The following is a 20,118-nucleotide window of genomic DNA, read 5'->3' on the forward strand; positions in this document are numbered from 1 at the left end:
CTTGTGGCTTAGTGCAAAATTTTTAGTGACCACATCATTCATGAGTTTTTCTTTTCTAAGTGTGGTGTCTCACTCACACAGCTTGAAGTAATGATGATGGGTCCTGAAAAACTGTGAGATGGCTCCAAAACGCCTATAGCCAAAGCAGGTGCTGATGTCAAAGAGGTACGTGGAGTCTTTGAACAAAATTGCTTCGTGAATTTTAGGGAAAAAAGCATTTCTAAATTACCAAAGTATCTTGTCACTGGAATCAGAAAATTCTACCAAGGCATCAAGGCACAATAGCTACAGCCTACCAAAGTAAGGTGTCAGATCAAGATGAAAATTTTTCAAAGCTATGGTCAAGGGGTTATAAAACTCAAATCTCCACCAGCCTGGATGGTATAAAAGAACAGATAGCTGTGGGTACACTGTGAGTCCTACCCACCCAGGAAGGAAGAGAGGGTGCCCACTTCTCCCTCAATCCTAGGTAGGGGCTTTCAACAAGCCCATTCATTCAGATGTTTGATTTGTATCCCCAGCAATTGGGACTCACAGTGAATCTGTGACTGGTTCCTGTCTGAGAAACCTAAAGAGGAAGAGATGGGCTGATAAGCTGCTCAAGAAGAGGCTACAGGGGCAGCCTGCACTGCCACAACGTACCAGGGCAAAGGACATGTGTGTCCCGTGTGACAGGGCAGGCAACATGTCAAATCAATGGCATGGGGCATGTCAGGACATGGGGGCTGAAGACATAATATAAGACAGCATCACCACGTCAAAGAAACAGGCAACAGGCCAGGGAGCATGAAGCCACTTACAACAGAATCAGTCACATAAGCCCTTTTCTGCCCCTCATACAACTCCCTCCTCCACCCCCTAAGCCACCAATCCAGCCCAGCTCCAATCCTGGAGGGCCAAGAAAACTCGACCATGAGCTCAAGACAGGGCAGGAAGCAGATCAGACTCCACCTCCCAACGTCAGGCTTCTCCCAGGCAACAGGCCTGGACTAAAGATTTTGTGAAGGGGAGAATTCTTTATTTTAAATCAAGTTTGGTGCATTGACTCTTTCATCAGTGGACTGCATGTATTATGTACTAAATTGAGAGTGTTTCGTGACTTAAGAATAAGCAAAAAGTTGCAGCTGTCATATTTTCATTCAAGAAGGTCATATAAATGGAATCAAAAAGACACAAACTATTGATAAACACAACAATTTGGACAAATCTCCAGAGAACTGTGTGGAAAAAAAATCCTAAAAGGTTACATACCATAATATTACACGTATATAACGTTCTTGAAATGACAAGATTGGCAGGTGTAGTGCCTCATGCTTGTAATCCCAGCACTTCAGGAGGCTAAGGCAGGAGGATCACTTGAGGCCAGGACTTCAAGACTAGCCTGGGCAACAGAAAGAGACCTCATCTATTTTTTCCCATCCTAACTTGTCCTAGAGACCCCCATCTCTTAAAAAATTAAAAAAGGACAAGCAAACAAAAAAAAAAAAGAAATGACAAGATCACAGAAATGGAGAACAGACAGTGGTTGCCAGGGGTTAAGAAGGCAATGGGTTGGGAGGGAAGTGGGCATGGCTATAAAAGTGAAGCAAGAGGAATCTTTATGGTGATGGAAATATTAGTATCAACAGGAATATCATGGTTGTGTTCCCACCTTATACACAAACCAGTACACATATCTGTCTGTTGTAAGACGTTAACACTGGGAGAAACTGGATAATGGATACAGGCATCTCTCTATTATTTCTTACAACTCTACATGAATCTACAATTATCTGAAAGTAAAACCAGTTTAATTCTATAAAGATGCTGAAGGCTATGTGTGCACAAGTGGATGGAATGAGTGAGGACCAGCCTTTATTATACTGAGGCACATTCTATCAGCAGAAGATGCTTTGTCTGACTTACTTGTAAAACCCACTGCACTCAGTTGTGCAAAAATCAGGAGTTTCAACCTAACATTTGCTGGCCATCTTGGCTAGAGTCAAAATAGTCTATTGTTTTCATCCTTTGCCCCACACCCCCACTCCCACTACTGACCTTCCCAAATAGATGGAAGGGGTGGGGTCCTAACATTGGACAGAAACTCAAGGGCACCACTTTGATCCTACCCTCCTAGGGGACAAATGTGTCAGCAGAAGCAGCCAAATGTCACCTACAGCTCCCTGATGATAACACTGCCTCTCAGCCACTCTCTCGTAGGGAGGGTCATGTCCCCAGGCTGCTTCTGGCAAAACTTTTGACCTATCTAGGATCCAAAGGCTGCAAAAACAATGAGGATGTCCCCACACACATTATGCTGCCTGGGTCGAAATGCTACCTATCTTATTTCATAGGCTCCCTCTAATTTAAATCAGGCTTTAACTTCTGTCGCTATGGATCTGCTATCAAGAAACCCGTTTTCTCTCTAGATATCTGGCTATTGTAAACACCATTTCCATCCACTGGACACGGCCATGTGTGTCTAAATGTTGGCTATGGCCAAATTCATATTCATTTCCACAAGGCCACTAAGCCTCATGCAAATCAGGATAGTAGTTATTTAATTAATTGTCCTATTTAATTGTTTCCCAAACATTTCATTCAATCAATCACTACTCACTGAGTACCACCTATGTGGCAGGCACTGTTCTAGATGTTGGGGACACAGCAGTGCATAAAACAAAGTCCCTGCACTCACAACACTGCATTCTAATAGAGGGAGACAGACCACTACACAAAAACAAGATAATTTCTGGAGTTATAACTGCTACAGAAGAAATAAACAGGGTGATATGATAGAAGTAGTTGGGGAAGCCCCCTTAGAGATGACAATTGAACTGCAGCTTAAAAGGATGGATACAAGCCAGCCATGTAAAGCATCTAAGGAAGATCATTCCAGGGCAGAGAGAACAGTAAGGTCAAGGGCCTTTTCAGGCACTGAGCGTGTTTGATGTGTTAAACAAACTGGAATGTGGTCCTGAGGCTGTGTGGGATCTCCCTGCTTTGCTCCTGTCCACCTTTCACCACCTGCTCGGTGCCTTCTGCCTTTGCCTTGTCAATTTAACTTGACAATGCCCACGGGTTATGGCCCAGATTCTCATCTGCACTTGGATGCCAGGACCTTCTGCTAACAAAACTCCCACTCTCCCCAAAGCTCCGGGCTTGGATCAGCTGAGAATGCTCATTTCACCCCCACAGAAGTGTTCTGTTCTGACCTCCCTGAGAGCTTCACGCGGAGCAGAAAACAGAGCAGCTCATTTCCCCAACCGTACACGTGCTGATGTCCAGGACATCACCGCACCCCACAGCTGGCCTTGGTGAGGGTTATGTTTCCCAGGACTCGCCCACAGCCTTGCCCACGGACTTCCCAGAAGTTCTCATCGACACTTGAGAAAGCTAAGCCAGTTTATGACCCAGAGACTGGAACGCACCATCTGCTGGGCGGCTACACCCAACAACAGCAGGATTTCCCTGTCCTAACACTCGCCACTACGTTTTCACATTAACTACCAACAACTATTTATATAAATACTTATAAAAAAGCTCTTGATTAAAAACACACATTTAAGCTGGGCATGGTGGCACACCTGTAGTCCCAGCTACTCGGGAGGCTGAAGAGGGAGGATTGCTTGAGGCCAGGAGCTCAAGGCCAGATTAGGAGACATACAAAAGCTTGTCTCTAAAATTTAACAACATCAACAAAAAAATAGATATTTAACTGAGAGAGAAAAAGAATCAGAGGCTGTGTGCTGATTCAGGACTGTTGCCAAAGTATTTCCTGGTCCAGTAAAATCTCCTCTGGACCTCTGCCTCTGCACACCTGAGCCTTTGCCAACCCCACAGCTTCCAGCCGGCTTTACACGCCTGGGGTCTCAGAGTCTGAGCACGACCTTCCACTCCTGACCTATTCCACTGCCAGACCTTACAGTCCTGCTCAGCGTCTAGGAGCATCTTCCAGCTGCCTGGCCTTTCTATCTCCTGCTCAGTTCCTGAGGCTCTGGGTTGCAGCTGCCTTTCTTCCCTGGCATCCAATCTCCATGGCATCAGGCCCTGCCAGGCTGCGAGAATGTGCTATTAAGCAAGTCACCAACCCTCTGAACTTATTTACCCACATGTAGGATATGCATAGTAACAAAAACACTACATGTATCAGTCAGGACATTTCTGTTGTGTGTGACAGAAACCCAACTCAAACAAGTTAAAAAAAAGGAGATTTGGGGTTTTTTGGTTCATGTAATTGGAAAATGGAGGAATTGGGCTCCCAGGACACAAACAGTATCATCAGGATTCAATCTCTCCCTCACTCCCAGTGACTCTGTCTCCCCCTCACCTCTGCTGCTCTCTCTGTTCTCGTTCTCTCCAGAGCAGGCAGCTCCCAGCTGCTCGGCAAACCCTTTGGAAAAGGAAGGCCTCTCCACCGGCATCTCAATGTCAAGGGCTTTGATTGATTTGATTGATCAGCTCGGATTCCATGACCATCCTTGTTCTAATCATCACAGACAGGGGACCAGGACACTGGGACCAGCAGAACCTGGATCGTGTTTCTACCCTTGTATTCTAGGGTGGGGGAAGGGCTATTCAGAGCGCTGTGAGGAGCGGTCATAGAAGAAACCACCCAAAGTAGAAAGCGGAAGGTACTACAGTTGGAGTCACTCAATATTCCCTCTGTAATCCTTCAGCCATCTGCTACTCTCTGCTACAAAGGCTGGAAGGTTAAAAACCCCACTTTTGGCCGGGCGCGGTGGCTCACGCCTGTAATCCTAGCTCTCTGGGAGGCCGAGGCGGGCGGATTGCTCGAGGTCAGGAGTTCGAAACCAGCCTGACCAACAGCGAGACACTGTCTCTACTATAAATAGAAAGAAACTAATTGGCCAACTAATATATATAGAAAAAAATTAGCCGGGCATGGTGGCACATGCCTGTAGTCCCAGCTACTTGGGAGGCTGAGGCAGCAGGATTGCTTGAGCCCAGGTGTTTGAGGTTGCTGTGAGCTAGGCTGATGCTACGGCACTCACTCTAGCCTGGGTAACAGAGTGAGACTCTGTCTCAAAAAAAAAAAAAAAAAAAAACCCCACTTTTCTGACAGACTTGCAGTGAGGGTGCAGGCTTATGATCCAGGTTCTTCCCAGCAGATGTCCCCATGGAAAGTGGACATCATTAACATGGGGTAGTGCTGAATGCAGAGCCATCAGATTTTTCCTAAGTACAGGGAGATGACAGATGTCTTTGGGTCTTCCAGGTCAGCTGTGTTCTAGCGTTCTACGCCTAACCCCTCACACCACAGGTGGTACATGGCAACAGCCTCATGATTTCTGCTACAACCATTGGAATGACAGTGCATATTTCTTTTCTTTTCTTTTTTTTTTTTTGAGGCAGAGTCCCACTCTGTTGCCCAGGATAGAGTGCCCTGGCATCAGCTTAGCTCACAGCAACCTCAAACTCCTGGGCTCAAGCAATCCTTCTGCCTCAGCCTCCTGAGTAGCTAGGACTACAGGCATGTACCACCATGCCCGGCTAATTTATATATATGTATATATATATTTTTTTTAACTTGGCCAATTAATTTGTTTCTATTTTTAGTAGAGATGGGGTCTCATTCTTGCTCAGGCTGGTTTCAAACTCCTGACCTTGGGTGATCCTCCCACCTCAGCCTCCCAGAAAGCTGGGATTACAGGCGTGAGCCATGGCGCCCAGCCGACAGTGCATATTTCTTGACTGTGTCCCTAGCTCTGTGGCATCTAAGCTTGGTTCCCAGACCCTCCCATAAATTCTAAAAGCAACCTACTACCTACCCTGTAATAAATTTCTTTCTTCATAAAATGACTAGTTTGGCGTAGAATTAAAACAAACACCTTGCCCTGCTGCATCATGCAAACGTGCACATTATGCCCTACACAAAAGCAAAACACTCAGCACCTGAGCCCCTCCTCTCTCCCCCAAAAAGACACACATTTAAAAAAATCAGGATCACTCTATCTTGTTCTGGTTCTCAAACTAAATGAAGTCTTAAGCCTTTTCTGTAAGTTACTGACTTCTAATAAAAACAACTTTATTGACTTTTACAATGCTGATAATCTGAAGACATGACAATCTTTGAGGTTATAACACTCATGTAAAATAACTACCTTTTTTCACAATGAACATAACTGTAAACTCAGTCCTCTTGAGGTTGTTTTCTTTTAAATACTAGTTGTATACTTGACAAGTCAGTCCTTCTAAAGCCTGAGCTCCCTCATAATCCATCTTCACAAGTATTAATAAATGTTTTCCTTTAAATGTTTTTATGGCTGTGTGTTCTTTTAACAGTGGACTCTGTTGTCTGCAACTAAGAACCCAGAGAAATACAGGAAGGGAAGGTCACTAGTGGATAGGCAAGTGTTATTGCAGCAGAGCTGTGCTGTTAGGAGGAAGGGTGATGAGAAAATGAAAACAGAAAACATCACCTACATTATTTCACAAGGTTATTATGATGATTGGATGAAATAATGTGGTATATGTTATGAACTATAAAGCTCAGCATAAAAGTAAGGCTAATGCAATATTCTTGGCTGGGAGTTACAATGTTGGCAGACAAGTCAAAGGTACCTAAATTACCCAGGAAGCATTCATCTCCCATTAGCGAAACCCTCCTTATCTGTCCTCATTGGAGACCCTCTAAGAACTTCCCAATTTCCCAAACTCCCCATGTACATTGTCTTCCTAGACTAGGTGACTATCACTTGGACAGAACAGGTTGAGGAGATAGGCACAAGGGAAGATTCAATTGTACCTGTAACATTTCATTTTTATCAAATAGAAAATATATGAAACAAATATGACAAATGTTAACATTTGTCATTTCTGAATGGTGGGTTTATGGTAATTTAATATTTTTTCTGTATTCTTAAAAGCCCTCAAAAGAAAAGAAGCGAAGGAGCCAGAAAGAGACACTGGATAGGTTTCATGCTTTGCTTTGAACTCAATGATTTTGCCCTAGGGAGGAAATTTCTTCAGAAAAAAAAAAAACTACGAATTCTAAAACTGGTAATAAACCATTATTAGAAACCTGTTTATGGTGCCAAGGTGCCTAGACACTTGTGGCTGAATGTGAAAGTTGTTCAGAGTGTGTCAGATATGATGAAGGAAAATTTCAGCACAGGCCCGAAAGAGCTGTTTCCTAGGCTTCCTCAGAACCAAGTGTGGCCACAAATCAAAATATTGTTCAAGTCTGTGATGGCATCTGTGTGGAAATTGCCTGCAAATGCAAAAGCAAAAGAAAACAACCATAACAATAACAAATTTCCAAGCATGGGCATTCAAAAGTTTTCAGTACTAGAGGCCATGAAGAAATATCTCTATGTGTTGCACTTATTGATAATTATGACTGAGAGGGTTCAGGGCTACACACTTAGCTTATTAAGGTTTGGTCATGATTTACAGTATGTTAAGGGGGGTTTTATTTGTACTTAGTTTCCTTTTGTCGGTAATCCTTTATAATTCCCTAGCTTCGTGATAGAATTTTAGTAAAATCAAACTTATACAAATCAAAATTATACAATTAATTTCTACAATTACTAATCGATCTAAGCCTAGGAACAGGAGTCCTGGGGACAATCAGTTATACAATAGGCACAGTGCTACTGTGAGTATAATGGCTAAAATTAGGTTCAAAACTATTTTGGCTAAAAGTCTCAGGTATGTCCCTCCCTGCATCTCTTTGCCCCTCAATTGTGGATTCTGCATTTGATCCAGGGGCTACATTTTCAGATACCCAGGGACTATTAGAGATTACAAGAAACATCCAGGGATTAAGAAGAATGAGAAATAATTTTAATATTTTGTGAGTATAAAATAACAGGAGCACAAAGTTTATTCACATATCCATTCAATAAAATTCACTGAAGTCCCACATTATATATCAAAAACAGGTCCTTAAATACAAATGGGTTTAAATGCTCTTCTTTCCAAAACTCTCACTGTACCTCAAAATGCTTTTCTCCCTCCAAGTACTCTCAAAAGACAGAGGTTCTTCATATCCAACCCAAATTTGTATAACATAAATGTTCCAATATTTTATAAACTCAGAACACTGTTATGAACACCTAAAAGTGCTGGATAAAACAAAAGATATCTTTAAATTCATAGCTGAGCTTACACGGAATAAAAGTAAATTCCCAGTTGCATGAAATAAGCAGAGACCAGAATGCTTGAGTCGAGGTGTGATATTCAGATCAGAAAGTGGGCCCTCACAGCTAACTTCAGGTTTAAATGCCCATATAAGGAGTGAATACTAAACTTTGGGCTCACCTAAGGCCAACAGTTGGAAACCCCCGTCTAAAGCCAGAATCTTCAAAAAGTAGCCACCTCAATGAAAGAAAGGCTAAAAAACTGACCTTCACCTCAGATAGAGAACAAGGAAATCTGTCTTTTCCTGTGGTTGAGGTCTTAGGCTGGTGATAATCCTGGCAAGGGCAAATGTGGAACTGTTCTGAAGGCCATTTTTATAGCCAAGATCTCACAGAACCGTTGAGAAAAACGAGGTGAGCTCACAATCAAAAACTTAGAAATACACAAGGAAATGATCCACCATAGGCAAGAGTCAGCAGACACAACAAGCAACCCAAGGTAACAATCTGAAGCAGTATATTTAAAATTATAAAACAGATTATTTTAAAATGTACCTGGGATTTAATTTATAGGTCAGACTGAGTGCCACTGAATGAAATTTGTTACTCACAGTTCCCCAGAAACAAGAGTTACACCATGGCACACAGAGCCACATGAAACCACAACACATCAAGGCAGGGGAGAGAAATGGGACTATGCCTTTACTACTACCGTGTTGGGAAGGAGGTAGGTGAGGACATTCCCTATCAAGCAGAAAGCAAAGCACAGATGTTGGGGCAATGTGGTTGGAAGGTTTGGAATATGATCTTCATGAGTCTGAGAAAGCTGGATAGCAGGGGAAATGTAAACAATTTTTGTCCTTAGTTTGGCCCTGTGATGGCAAATCATCAATTACAAAAGCTATAAAAGTGGATTAGAACAGAGATAAATGGGGGAATTAAAACCATAAAGAAAGAATGAGTTACTAATATCAACCTGATACCCTCCTGCTCCTTTATGTTGCCAGGTGTGTGCCTATACTCCTAACTTTTCCAAATGCTTTACATGCTATAGGCTTGTCTATATGATGTGTTTGGAGGTTCCTAAAAGATCCATCCAACCCATTTCTGTTTCCTGTCAAATATATGAAATGCTCAAGTTGGTCACCCTTTTTGCCTAAGACAGAAAACTTCTCAAGAATTAGCTTTAAAGGTCAATTCTTTAACACACTAACATCTGCTAACACCTACATTTAAAATGCCACTATGAGGGAATGGAATACAGAAACTATCAAAGAGCAACTCAGAATAAGGTAACTGGGCATCCAAAAGGACAATAAGACAACAAGAGGTAACTGAGAAGAGATGGAATAAAAACTCTCAAAATGAGGGTTGATTCTTTGAAGATAAAGTTTTCTTATTTTTTTGTTGTGCCTAGGGTAAATCCTTAATACAAAATTTTACCTTTCAGTCTAGGCAAAAACACCTCTATGTTTTTGTGCTACATGTCTAATAAAGATTTTCCACTCAGCTAACATGGAAGTTCCTTGACAATAAAACTGTTTTCACAACAGCTCCCAGTCAACACTTGATTTAAACGGCTGATTAAGATAAATGACATATAAGGAAACTCTCTGGCAAACTCTATGGAAGAGAGACTTTTAGAGACATGGACACCCCCAGAACAATGCCTATGTGTCCCCATTTTGAGACAAATTTCCTCCTAGTCTACAAAATCCTACCCAATAAAGTAAAAGTATATTCCTTACAGAACCAGGGATATTTGGAGTTGAAACTTTGGGACCAAAAAAAAAAAAAAAAAAGTAGCTAAAGATGAAAAATCCAGACAGTAAACTAGTAAGTTGCTTTGTCTACTAGCATCAAAAATGTTCTACTACTACACCTTAACTAACAACATACAAAAGAACATTTTAACACCATGTCAACACTGCTCTAACAGGGGAAGGAGATCCTTGCAAAGGTTACTTTTCTAATCCTAACACAAAGAATTTCTGTATTTCAATAGCACAGGACCACAAACTAAGGTCCAGAACAAAACAGGATCAGGTAAAGAGAAAACAAGACAATAGACCAAACTTTAAATATGTCCTGCTCCAATGAGTTCATAGCTATCAGAACATTTGTAAAGGTGGGATTGTTTTAAATATTTCTGAAGTTTGTTATTTTAGATGACAGCATTTCCTGTTAGAAACATTAATATAACAGAGTTACGATGCAACTGGTTCATTGATTAGCATCCTAGCAGTTATTATACAAATGATTGGGCCCAAATAGAGACAAGGTATATTAGCACACATGAAAAATGCCTACTTGCTAGCCTGGGTCAAAGAATCTCAGAAAGTCAGAAGCAGCAATGGCCTGATTCTATTGCAAGTAAATCTCTACTAATACGCAAGATAGGTCATTCATCTCCTCCGTGACTCTGGGAAAGTATATTTCTAGATCATGTTTTTAAAGCACATAAATTGTCAGGAGGAAAAAAAAGAGATTTTTTTTCTCCTTTTATTTATTCTCCTTTTATTCCTGTCACAGGTTTATGAAAATACTAAAATGAGGCAATCCCATCAAAAGTTTTCAAAGAATCAACAAGAGTGTCAGACTATTCAAAGGGAAAAGAATTATCTTTCAACATATGGTGCTGGGACACCACATGCAAAAGAATGACCCCTAATTCACACATAAATAAAAATTAACATAAATGGAACAAAGACTTAACACAATACATTTCTTAGAAGAAAACATAAGACTAAATCTTCATAATCTTGGATAAGGCAATGGTTTCCTAGACATGACACGGAAAGCACAAGCAGCAACAACAACAAAGATAAATTGGGCTTCATTAAAGCTGGGTTTTAGGCCAGGCACGGTGGCTCACCCCTGTAATCCTAGCACTCTGGGAGGCCAAGGCGGGCAGATTGCTCAAGGTCAAGAGTTCAAAACCAGCCAGAGTGAGACCCCAGCCCTATCAAAAATAGAAAGAAATTAACTGACCAACTAAAAATATATATACAAAAAAAAAAAAAAATTAGCCGGGCATGGTGGTGCATGCCTGTAGTCTCAGCTACTTGGGAGGCTGAGGCAGAAGGATTGCTTGAGCCCAGGAGTTTGAGGTTGCTGTGAGCTAAGCTGACACCACGGCACTCACTCTAGCCTAGGCAACAAAGTGAGACTCTGTCTCAAAAAAAAAAAAAAGCTGGGCTTTAATAAACAACAGCAAAGATAAATGGGGCTTCATTAAAGCTGGGCTTTAACCATATATATGGCAGTTTAGCAGGAGAAAGGAAAGCTGATTTCTCTTCTTTAAAATATTTTAAAATAAATTGCAGCATAGGATACATACTTATTGGTTATTATCTACCATGTTTTCTTTAATAAGAGCAAATTCACTTGCAAAAGTCTCCTATGCCTCCAGTGATGATAGACACAGATGCCAGCCAATTTGTACAGGAGAAGCTTAAAGGTAATAGGCTGAGCTTTTCAAGTCAAAGCACCAGAGAGGAGCACAGCTCTCTCTCAAAGTACACCAAGAGAAAGTGAAAAGACAACCTACAGAATAGGAGAAAATATCTGCAAATTATATATCTGATAAGGGTCTAGTACCCAGAATATATAAGGAACTGTTACAATTCAACAATAGAAAGACAACCCAGTTTAAAAATGGGCAAAGGATCTGAATAGACATTTCTCCTAAGAAGATATACAAATGGCTAATAAGCACATAAAAAGATGCTCAACATCATTAGTTATTAGGGAAATGTAAATCAAAGCCACAATGAGATACCACCTACCCTCTAGGATGGCTATTATAAAAATTACAGATAATAACAAATGTTAGTGGGAACGTAAAGAAATTAGAGTCCTCATACGCTGCTGGTAGGAATGTAAAATGGTGTCAGCACTTTGGAAAACAGTCTGGTAGTTACTAAAAAGAATAAACATGGAGTTACCACATGATCCAGCAATTCCACTCCTGGTATAAACCCAAGAGAACTGAAAACATACGTCCACACAAAAAACTTATACATAAATGTTCAGAGCAGCATTTTTCATAATTGCCAAAAGGTGAAAACCCAAATGCCCATCAAATAATGACTGAATATAGTATATCCATATAATGGAATATTATTCAGCAATAAAAAAGAAAGTACTGATTACTGATATATGCTAAAACATGGATGAACCCTGAAAACATTATGCTAAGTGAAAGAAGCCAGTCATAAAAGAACACATATTGTATGACTCCATATAAACAGGCAACCATAGAGATAGAAAGTAGATTAGTGGTTGCCTAAGGGCTGAGGTATTGAGGGAAAATAAGCAGTGACTACTAAAGGACACATGGTTTCACTGTAGGGTGATAAAAACATTCTGGAATTCCATTGTGGTGGTGGTTGCAATACTCTGTTAACATACTAAAAACTATTGAGTTGTACACTTTAATTGGATGAATTTTATAACATATGAATTTTATCTCAATAATCATTTTTTTTTTTTCGTTTTCACAGGAGAATTTAATTTCCAGGACCAATTGGAAAGTAGAAAGGTAAATATTTGAAAGCCAAGAAAGGAGAAACACAGAGTTACCAATAGCATTTCATTCAGATGGAGGTCAGGTTGATTTTCTGTGCCTACCATATCATAAAAGAATGGGTTGGGAATGCATCATTCCTACAGAAATAAAAGACAATGTGAAGCAATTTGATTCAATACATTAAGAGTTCACCTACTCAGGCTAACTATTTGCCCCAACATTTCCTCACTCCTTAGGTCAATTCAGGACACCTTATTCTTCATGCAGTCTGCTGGCTTTTTAGGCATATCAAAGACAGAAAGAGCATGTAGAAGTAAGGCTGCTGACACTACATTATTATCAGCTATAATTATGGTTAACTAAAAATTACCCTGTGTAATTATGAATCATAAGCCCAAACTAGTCTTAACATACCTTCTAATCAAATATTAATATTTAACTAAGGAACTCCAAGAATTATCCAGCTATTATCTGGTTAATTTCTTTTTTTTTTTTGAGACAGAGTCTCACTTTGTTGTCCAGGCTAGAGTGCCCTGGCGTCAGCCTAGCTCACAGCAACCTCAAACTCCTGGGCTCAAGCGATCCTGCTGCCTCAGCCTCCCGAGTAGCTGGAACTACAGGCATGCACCACCATACCAGCTAATTTTTTCTATGTATATTAGTTGTCCAATTAATTTCTTTCTATTTATAGTAGAGACAGGGTCTCACTCTTGCTCAGGCTGGTTTTGAACTCCTGACCTCAAGTAATCCGCCCGCCTCAGCCTCCCAGAGTGCTAGAATTACTGGCATGAGCCACCGAGCCCAGCCTGGTTAATTTCAGTTAGTATCAAAAGCATAAGTATACTTCACTATCAAACAAGTACCCTGAACCTTGCTAGTGTCCCATATGATTCTGCTGAAAGATTATAAACAAGCATGAGCAAAACTGGTATTTGTCCAAACATCTGTTGAACAGATTCAATAAGCCAGCTTCTCACCTTTCCTTTGAAATGAATATTTCAATAACTTCCTCATGGAATCAGGCCACAGACAAGTTGGATTTTTACTTGGGGTCATCATTTTCACAATGGTTCACTACAGACCATTTGTTAGTGTCTTAGTCTGCTTCAGCTGCTATTAAAAAAAAAATACCATAGACTGGGTGGCTTAAAAAATTGACATGTATTGCTCGCAGATCTAGAGGCTGGAAAGCCTGAGATCAGGGTGCCAGCATGATCAGGTTCTGGGAAGGGCCCACTTTCTGGTTTGCAGATGGCTGCCTTCTTGCCATATCCTCACGTGGTAGAGAGAGCAAGTGGTCTGGTCTCTCCTTATAAAGGTACTAATCCCATCATAAGGAACCTACCCTCATGATCTCATCTAAACCTGATTATCTCCCAAAGTCCCCACCTCCTAATACCATCACATTGGGGGTTAGGGCTTCAAAATATGAACTTGAGGGGGGTATAAACATTCAGTCCATAACAGTACCGAAAGGGAGTATAGCTTTAAAATAAAAACCATGTGTATGGCAGTTTAGCAGGAGAAGGGAAAGCTAATTTCTCTACTTTAAAATATTTTAAAATAAATTGCAGCATAGGATACATACTTATTGGTTATTATCTATCATGTTTTCTTTAAATAAGAGCAAATTCACTTACAAAAGTCTCCTATGCCTCCAGTGATGACAGACACAGATGCCAGCCAATTTGTACAGGAGAAGTTTAGAGCTAATAGGCTGGATCATAACCACTGAGCTTTTCAAGTCAATGTACCATAGAGGAGCCCAGCTGTCTAGGCATTTAGGTTGTGAATCCAAGGAGAGTGGGAAAAAGGCAAAGATCAACACTGCAGAGTTCAATCCATAGCATTTATTGGAAAAAGTGATTCCAAATCTTTTGGAGTCTTTGATTTCACACTGTTTACTACTAAAAGTGGTGGGTGCCATCTATTTACTGAAGAAGAATCTAAATTATTTGGCTGTATTTCAAGATCTACAGCATATCTAAAGGTATCCCAAGATGTACTAATATAAAGAAGGCTGAGAAAATGAGTTTACACAACCCCCAAAAGGCATATTATTTGAACACTATTATATACAAGTCTTGAGTTCATTTTCAACACAGCAAATAATGTTTCTCATGTTTGGAATATTATAGTTATTCCAAGTTGTTAGGGATTTGTTGTAATACAGGGTACTAAAACATTTTCAAAAAGAGCTGCAAGATATCAATAGTACAAATGAATTATTTTCACACACTAATGGGCCTCTGGAAATCTCTTATTAAAATAAATATATTTATAGAAATATGAGTTTATTTGAATTATTTTTATTTTTCCGTTAAAGGAAAAAAATAAAAGAAAAACCTCATTTGTCTGTTTGGGAACAGTGAAATAGTATATTAAATCAGTTATTTAATCAGTAATTTATTCTAGATACTATTTGATCCCATAGTTTACTATTAAGTGATCCAGATTCCTTTTCTTTTATTCCTAATCTATGATTTTTCTCTATTTTCTCTATTTGGAAAGCATAGTTTCATAACTGTGCTTTCCAAGTTTATTTGCCTTGTAACTGATGGCACATGGCTTTGAAGCTTAAGCTCTGAGCCTCAACTGACATTAGCAGAAGTCAAATGTAGTGTGAATGGGTCAAATCCTTAGAGAACAATGAATCAAGAATACCAGTAACAAGTATACAAGGCAATGTTATGATTCATCTAAACTTTTAATACAGCCAAAAATGCTACCCATATTTATACTTTTTCTAAAAATAGAAAGGAACAAATGGAATTCTCTTTTAGGAGAGCCCAAGTAATGTGGAAGGGGGAATACATGTCCCCCTGGGTCAAGTCAAGCACCAAAGATCCAGGTGGAAATCAATCTCTTTGGAGACATTTACAAAAGCAGTTTTGCATGTCACTCACTCACAAGTGCCATATGGAAAAGAGCTGAAATAAGAGCAAATTTACCTAGAAATTCCTGAATCCAATGCAATCTACAAAAATAGAAAGGATAAGGGCAGCAGAAGTAAATTTATTAAATGTCCACTATTTGCTATGTCTTTTACACACACATGCCCTGCCTTCTGTTTTCAATAGTACTCAAATGTTTAGAGTCCATGGGAAAATTTCTCAGGAGAATTTCTCCCAACACCACCTCTCTTAAGGGGTAAAGTTGTTCACGGGGAAAACTATATATATATATATATGCCATACATGTTGAGGGGGGCACCTACAGAAATAAAAATACAGCCACTTCTACTGCCTCTCCGATAACCTACACTTTAAGTGTGATGATACTAGAATCTAACTCACAAAAATCTACAACACATCATGCCACATATCTACTTAAGTATTCGATAAGTGTTCATTAAATGAATGTTGAAAGTATTTGGAACATAGCCTTTTGCTCTGCTAATGTGCATTTAACATTTCACTCATAAAACACATCTTAAAACACACACACACACCCTACATATAGCCACATTTGTGTCTACTCCTGAAAATACCCTTGTGACCAACAAACGGAAAATAAATACTATGACAGTATGAAATGGAATGATGACAATTAGAGAAAGTATGAAAGGAAATTCCAAAGATTTTAAATTCTTCTAAAAATAGTCTTTTTTTATGTCAGTTATCGTGGTTTCCTTGTAAATTCACAAGTGTCTACGGAAAGTAACCTGTTCCTACTTTGAAACTTTAAGACTAGTCTTCTCCATGATATCACATATAATCATAAGCAATCTTTTTATATCCTTACAAATGCCACATCAGAGAATTTACACTGCAAGGGAAGCTGGATATTTACAAGTAGTATGCAACACAGTCAACAAATCTCAATAGAAATGAATGTTTCAGCATTTGGAGAGTAGCTATAAAGAGTAACATCATTTAACCAAGAGTTGTGAGAAGCACAGGTAATCCTCATACTAGTAGACAAATGTTTTACTAGCCACTCATTTCAATTTATTGATCGCTTCCTACCTGAACAAGCATACCTAAATCTGGTGTGTGTGTGTGTGTGTGTGTGTGTGTGTGTGTGTGTGTGTGTTTTATTCTCCCTTTATCCTGTACTTCAAACAAAACGTAGGTGGGGAAGTAGAGTGGATTCTGTTTTATTATTTTAAAAACATCTAACGGCGACATAGAGTTTAACTTCACAGGGTTGTTTACCAGGAGGTCGGTGTTCCGAAGAAGCAAGCCATAAAACACGCACAAAATAAGGCTGTTTCGAAAACTATCTTATATATAGGGAAAAGATGCGAAGGCAACACACATCTTTAACACGGTGTGTACGTAACATTCCTTCCAGTCAACAGCAACAAATTCCCACAGAATCTCTGTTCTTCGATATTTGTAAACAAGAGCTGGAGCCAGCGCTCAGCCCCGGCGTCCAGTCCTGCTCCCCAAGGGCGGTCTGGAGGGGCTGACAGACTCCAGCACCATCCTCGGTCCAAAAGCAAGCCCCATCGGAACTCTTTTGCTCCAGCTTGGGGGCTGGAGTCGGCCGTCCCTGCTTAACTTCACTGCAGTTACTCAGGGACGCCTAACCCCCCTTCAGCTGTCTGCACTTTGCCAGGCACCCCGAAACTCACGGCGGCCCCGGCGACCCCCGACCCCGGCTCGAGCCGTGCGCCCGGCAAGCGCGCCCGGCAAGCGCGCCCTGCGGCGCCCCGCGGTGGCTTACCGAGCAGCGAGCCTATGAAGATGACGACCTGCGCGGTGGTGGTGAACTGGCGGTACAGCTGCGCCTCGCCCAGCTCCCCGAGCGCGCTGCGGTTCACGCCCGCAGCCTGGGCGCCCGACGCGGCAGGCGGCTCGCTGGCGTTGCGGGAGACCCAGCTCCCGTTGTGGCTCATGTCGAGGCTGGGGCTCCGCCGCGCCCGCCCGCCTCGGAGCCCTGCACCAAGCTGTCCGCCTCGGGGCGCGGAGGGACGCGCGGGTGCGCGGCTCTGTCCTGGAGAACGCGGGGCAGCCGGCGGGTCCCCTCACGTCTCCACTTTGCCAGCCCCGGCGCCTGGGAGGTTGGGAGGGAGGGAGGCGAGGCTGCGCCCCATGCCTGTTCCCTCCCGGGTCCCCGTCAGCAGACACATGGAGGGGGCACGGTCAGAGCCCGCCGAGCGTCGTCGTCTGTCCCTCCTACAGGGTGGTCAGCGTGGCCCAGCCCACTCAGCAGCGATGGGAACACAGAAGGCGGCATTTCCTGGTCAATGAGGGCGCTCTACGCTCCCGCCACCCCCTCAAACCCGGCTCCCTCCGCCCCCCGAGGGCCAGGACATCCCCCCAGTCCCCCGGGCTCGGCCCCTCTCCTCAGAGGGAAGAGGAGGTTTGGCCGACGCTAGTTTTCAATCCTGCTGGCTTCGAGGCTGGATGGCGACGTGAAACCAATGACATGCCCGAGCCGAGTGGCCAGAGCCCCGAGGGGACCCCCGAGTCCCCGTCAGCGCCCATGGCTTGGGCGGAAAGCCCTGAGTCTCCCCAACAGGCTGTCCCTGTGCGCCTGGCCGCCCGCCAGGACGCCCGGCTGTCTCCTCCGGTCCAGCCCCTTGCTGGGGGCTCCGACCTCCCGCCTCGGCACCGGCTGCAAGGACCCTGTTCCGCAGCCCCTTTTTGCCTCTGCACGGCCGGGCGCCCCCTTTCGTATCCCCACTCCGGCCCCCGGCCGCCGGGACAGAGCTTCGCGGCCGGGCGGAAAGAAGGGAGGACGCCCCTGGTGGGGCTGGAGCACCGTCTGCCCCGCCGCCAGACTCCCGGCGCGTGCCTGGGGCAGCCGGGGGCGCGCGGCCCGCGGGGCCGGTCACGTGGCACGCGCGGCCCCGCCCTCACGCCGGGGCCGGTGTGGGGAGGGCGCCATCTTGGCCCGGCGGAGCGTGATTGCCTCGGCCGGGAGCGTGGGAGGCGCAGAGCTTCGGCGTCTGCCTGCGGCGGACACGCTCGCGACACCTCCGGGGCTTCGCCTCCCGTACTACTGCTGGCACTGCGCTGCGTCTCGTCAGCAGGAGCTGCCTGCAGGCTTACGGTCACTCGTTGCTGCCACCTGGGCGGCGAGCCCTCCCTCAGCCAAGCCTTGGGTGTAGCCGGAGCATCTGAGAAAGATGGAGTATAAGACCCCAGTGCCTGGTCCCCTGGGCCCTTGTCTCGAGTCTTATCTCTAAAATGTACACAGTATAACGCAGGCCCCTGGGTTCCAGGAAGGACGAGTTGCGAGGGAGCATCTTCCTGCGGGCTGATGCAAAAGGTTGGGAAGCTGGGATAATCAAGTAAACAAGAAATGGTCAAGTAGGGGGAGCCAAACGGGAGAGAGGAAGGTCTAAGGCATCCAGAAAGAGGATCTGGGGAAAAGAGGACCAAAGATTTGCTTGGTTTGGCTTTATGGTAACTGGTGTTTTTTTAAATAAGTGATGTACGGGGTGGAGGGCTTTGACATGTTGATTAAAATTACAAAGTTAGGCCGGGCGCTGTGGCTCACGCCTGTAATCCTAGCTCTTGGGAGGCCGAGGCGGGCGGATTGCTCAAGGTCAGGAGTTCAAAACCAGCCTGAGCAAGAGCGAGCCCCCGTCTCTACTATAAATAGAAAGAAATTAATTGGCCAACTGATATATATATAAAAAAATTAGCCGGGCATGGTGGCGCATGCCTGTAGTCCCAGCTACCCGGGAGGCTGAGGCAGAAGGATCACTCGAGCCCAGGAGTTTGAGGTTGCTGTGAGCTAGGCTGACGCCACCGCACTCACTCTAGCCTGGGCAACAAAGCGAGACTCTGTCTCAAAAAAAAAAATTACAAAGTTATCTCTTGGTTGCCCCAAGCATGATTCTGCTACTATATGACAACTTTCGCTTTCGTATTTACTGGTCTTGAAAGGGCAAAAAGTACATGTCTGGTGCATCTTTGGATTCTCACAATACCTGCACATGGTAATCTAAGCAGTTATTTTAAACATTTTGGCGCCCAAAAAGAGAAAGAGAGGGAAAATTAATTTACACTAACTGTATTTTCCCCTTTGAAATGTCATTTCCATTAGTTCCTGGAGTGCAAACGTAGTTTTCAAGATGAAACCCCTTACTCTGTAATCATTATAAAACAAAAATTATAATAATGATTCACCAACACCCAGCACACTCCTTTAGGAAGAGATATCATGCGTAAATAGAGTTGTTTGATAACAGTTATAAAAATACCCACCTTCTCCCATCATCCCCTATTCATAACTAGTAAGGATTCGATTACCAAGAAGAGGAAACCTGGAGGAAAAGAAAAAAAAAAGGATTGGGATAAAGGTGTCAGAAAGAGTCAAATTTTACAGGTGTTAAGAGTGAAGAAAGCGAGAAACCTTTCTCATGTTTCCATTCTGAAAAGATACCACTAAGTTCTATACAGCCCTTAGAGAGTATAGGGTTGGTAGAATCTGGAAATAACCTAATCAGCTGAGGCCACCATGAGTCTCAGACTTGAAGAAGGATTGGCTCCAGAAAATATAGGGCCAAGAACATGAATAGGGTGGCATAATTCTTATGGCTTT

General features: G+C 42.8%; 1 protein-coding gene across 1 annotated transcript in view; it reads right to left on the minus strand.

The window, feature by feature from the left end:
- The window catches only part of GPR176 (G protein-coupled receptor 176), a 108,193-nt gene extending 89,829 nt beyond the window's left edge, over positions 1-18,364 (minus strand). The window contains exon 1 of the mRNA XM_012766386.2: positions 17,287-18,364. Coding sequence (XP_012621840.1) covers positions 17,287-17,458 — 172 coding nt within the window. The 5' untranslated portion in view covers positions 17,459-18,364. The remainder of the gene's footprint in view (positions 1-17,286) is intronic.
- Positions 18,365-20,118: the final 1,754 nt, after the last annotated feature.

The sequence above is a fragment of the Microcebus murinus genome, chromosome 6 (genome assembly GCF_040939455.1).
Source record: "Microcebus murinus isolate Inina chromosome 6, M.murinus_Inina_mat1.0, whole genome shotgun sequence".
In the NCBI taxonomy this organism is placed as follows: domain Eukaryota; kingdom Metazoa; phylum Chordata; class Mammalia; order Primates; family Cheirogaleidae; genus Microcebus; species Microcebus murinus.